At 33.4% G+C, this 3,498-nt stretch overlaps 1 protein-coding gene across 1 annotated transcript; it reads left to right on the forward strand.

The window, feature by feature from the left end:
- The first annotated feature begins 835 nt into the window (after positions 1-835).
- On the forward strand, positions 836-2,778 carry LOC109222092 (berberine bridge enzyme-like 22). The gene has a single exon (XM_019386496.1). It carries the CDS (start codon positions 963-965, stop codon positions 2,607-2,609), a length of 1,647 nt encoding a protein of 548 aa, XP_019242041.1. The 5' UTR covers positions 836-962; the 3' UTR covers positions 2,610-2,778.
- The last annotated feature ends 720 nt before the right edge of the window (positions 2,779-3,498 follow it).

Here is a 3,498-nt window from a genome sequence, read left to right on the forward strand (position 1 = left end):
GGATGGACCTGAGGGATGGACCTGGTTCATGCCTGAGCTTCCTTTGTGAATCTTCAAAACTAACCTTCACTTGGGCCAATACTACTCAAACTTATTTGGAATTAAGGAGTTGATTTTCTTAAAACAAATAATTTCCCGTTTTATGACCTCACGTAGTGTTACCTCCCGAGTCACGTATCCATTAGTATATACTTTTATCAGATCTACTTTTTCCGATAACCATGAAAAACCTGTGATAGACGAATTAAGCAAGATTGTTGACACGTTATTAACTCAAACACTAAACTAAGAAACGAAGCAGCTATTACCTAAATACTCGGAAATGGAAATAACTAAGATAAAGACTTAATAGATTAAATTAATTATCACAATTACTATAAATTAATATATTATTCTCCCAAAATGAGACGTTACAATTTGTTTATAAAGCTTAGTTGTCTAGTAGATAATCTGCAAGTTATAAACTGGAAATACACGACTAATTATGTGAGAAAAGTCAAATATGACGTAGCTTCTTGCAAGTTGCCAGCCACTATTTTAAAATGTCGATAATAATTTCAATCCACATTAATATTTCAGCATTATGGAAACCATCGCAACTAATAAAGTCCATTCACAAATAAAGCCAAGTGGGAGAAATTTCCTTGCTCTCATATAATTAATTTTGGCATGTCAAAAGCATCTGTATAAAAAAAATACAAATTTTGCCAGCTAAAAACTCGGATTTTAAGTCTGTACTTTCATGTGCCTATAGTCAAAGTCAAGCTGTTGAATAAATCTTTTTTTCGTAAACGTTTGAATAAATCTAGATAAGTAGATTTCCACTATAAAAAATTCTATAAATATGGATCATTCGAAAGGGTATAGTCATGAGCAAATTCATCTTCTTTCCTCTCATAGTATGATAACTCATTCTTTCTCATTCTCGTTATAGAAAGTCGATTCTAATCTCTAAAATTTGCATGATACCTCTTATGCTTCTTCTTTCATTCCAAAGAAAAGAAATGCGTAGTCTTCAAATTCTCTCTCTTTTACTCTTTTCATTCTTTTTGGCAAAATGTTACTCCCAAGAAGATTTTCTCCATTGTCTTTCCAAATACTCTAAAAACAATACCAAAAATATTTACACCCCAAATACTAAAACTTATTCATCTATCCTTGAATATGCTCAAAAGAACCCCAGATGGTTGAATTCTTCACATCCCCTCTTCATTGTCTCTCCTAGGAAAGAATCAGAAGTCAAGCCTGTTATTCTTTGTGGTAAAAAACTAGGATTGCAAATTAAAATAAAAAGTGGTGGCCATGACTATGAAGGAATCTCCTTTAGGTCTAAAACCCCATTTGTTATGCTTGATTTAAGCAATCTTGATGATATCAAGATTGATTTAAAAGAAGAGACAGTTTGGGTACAAGCAGGAGCAACCCTTGGCCAACTTTACTATGCAATTGCCAAAAAAAGTAAGGTGCATGGTTTTGCAGGAGGTGTTTGTTTCAGTATTGGCACCGGAGGGATAATTAGTGGCGGAGGGATTGGTACTATGATGAGAAAATATGGCTTAGCAGCAGATAATGTTATCGATGCTCGTGTAATGGATGTTAATGGAAAAATCCTTGACAGAAAGAAAATGAAAGAAGATTTGTTTTGGGGAATAAGAGGAGGTGGAGGAGCAAGTTTTGGTGTCATTCTTGCATGGAAACTTAAACTAGTTCGTGTTCCAGAGAAGGTTACTAGTTTCACAGTTTACAAAAGGCTAGAGGGTAACCAAAATCTCCTCCAAAAATGGGAGAAAATCGGACATGAATTACCTGATGATTTACTCGTCAGAGTAGTCATACAAAATGATGGAGCAGGGAATGAGAAATATGTTGAAATCTTTTTTCAAGCATTATATCTTGGACCAGTTGATGAGTTAATTCCATTGCTCAAAGATAACTTTCCTGAATTTGATTTGCAGAAAAAAGATTGCTTTCAAGAGCCTATTGTGGATTGTAGTAATAGACCTTGCATTAAAAAAGAATGTCGTGAATCTTCTTGGATTGGATCAGTCTTGTATTTCTATGGTAGGAGAACAAATGAGTCGCTAGAAGTTTTGCTTGAAAAGAGTATTCCTACACAGAAGAATTATTTTAAAGCTACATCTGATTTTGTGAAGACTCCAGTTCCAGAAAAAGGTTGGAAAATGGTGGAAAAACTATTCTTGGAAGAAGAAAGACCTCAGATGATAATGGAGCCATTAGGTGGAAAATTAGATGAAATTTCAGAAACTGAAATTCCATTCCCACATAGAAAGGGTAATTTGTATAATATTCAGTATTTGGTCAACTGGGGTGATAATAGTGAGAGTGTATCAAGTCAGAAGATAGCATGTATGAGGAAACTCTATAAGGAAATGGAGCCATATGTTGCAAAATCTCCAAGAACTGCTTATCTGAATTACAGGGATCTTGATTTTGGAACAAACCAAGAGGACTACAGTTATTCCAAGGCCAAAATCTGGGGTGAAAAGTATTTTAATGGCAACTTTGAGAGATTGGCCAAAATAAAGAGTAAGGTGGATCCCAGCAATTTTTTCAGAAATGAACAAAGTATTCCACCTTATCATACTTAATAGCTGATGAAGACCGGATCGCATGCAAGGGCAGAAAAAAAAGTCCAAGTTGTTTGAAGTTTTTTTAAAGATTCCTTTTTTTAATCTCGAATGCAATAAATGTATCGTTGTGTCCACTTTATCACCTCTTAATGATCGACAATAAAATAAAACTTGAATGTTTATTGCATCCAGAAACGTTATAGAATCACCTTTTATTCTGAGAGTTACCCTTATTATGTTACTTTATATATATTTATGAAGGGAACTTCAACCTGCGTGCTCGTTGGATTTTAAAATCAAACATGCTCAATTGGTTAACAATTTTTTATCTTGGGTTTGGCTCTCCTTTCCCTCATTTAGGTTTCCAGCATTTTTTTCGACTTTTTTATTACCAACTATTCGAACTTTATGGGCGAACAACTTCTCCCCGGCTCCCGCCCTCCTTTTATTTTGGGATCCTTACCCTAATAGCCAGCTCAATTCACAGTTTACTTTTTCTAACCTATATACATAAATTATATATTAATTATATCTAACCTATAAATAAATTATACATTAATTATATCTAACCTATATACATAAATTATACATTAATTATATACGATTGTAAATATATAAAATATATTATACATTTAGTATACACGCGTCGGCAATTTTGAGTTTAACGGTTGTATGATCAGCTATTTAGGTTAATTCTTCTTTTATTTATTTTCCTACAGTGAAATCAATATGATCAGAATCAGTTCTTATGGGCTATTTGCAGTCATACCCTATATTTGTGTCACCTTTTAACTTGTACCGTATTTTTAAAAATTATTGGTTTGGTAGTCAGCTAATAAAAAAACCGTAATAATATGACCATTATACCCCTGACAAAACATATAAAAGATGCATCACGCATAAATCA

This window comes from Nicotiana attenuata, unplaced genomic scaffold (assembly GCF_001879085.1).
Source record: "Nicotiana attenuata strain UT unplaced genomic scaffold, NIATTr2, whole genome shotgun sequence".
Classification (NCBI taxonomy): domain Eukaryota; kingdom Viridiplantae; phylum Streptophyta; class Magnoliopsida; order Solanales; family Solanaceae; genus Nicotiana; species Nicotiana attenuata.

What these genes read in the sequence shown, in the direction of transcription:
- LOC109222092 (XM_019386496.1), top strand. Translation starts at nt 963, where the DNA reads ATGATACCTCTTATGCTTCTTCTTTCATTCCAAAGAAAAGAAATGCGT.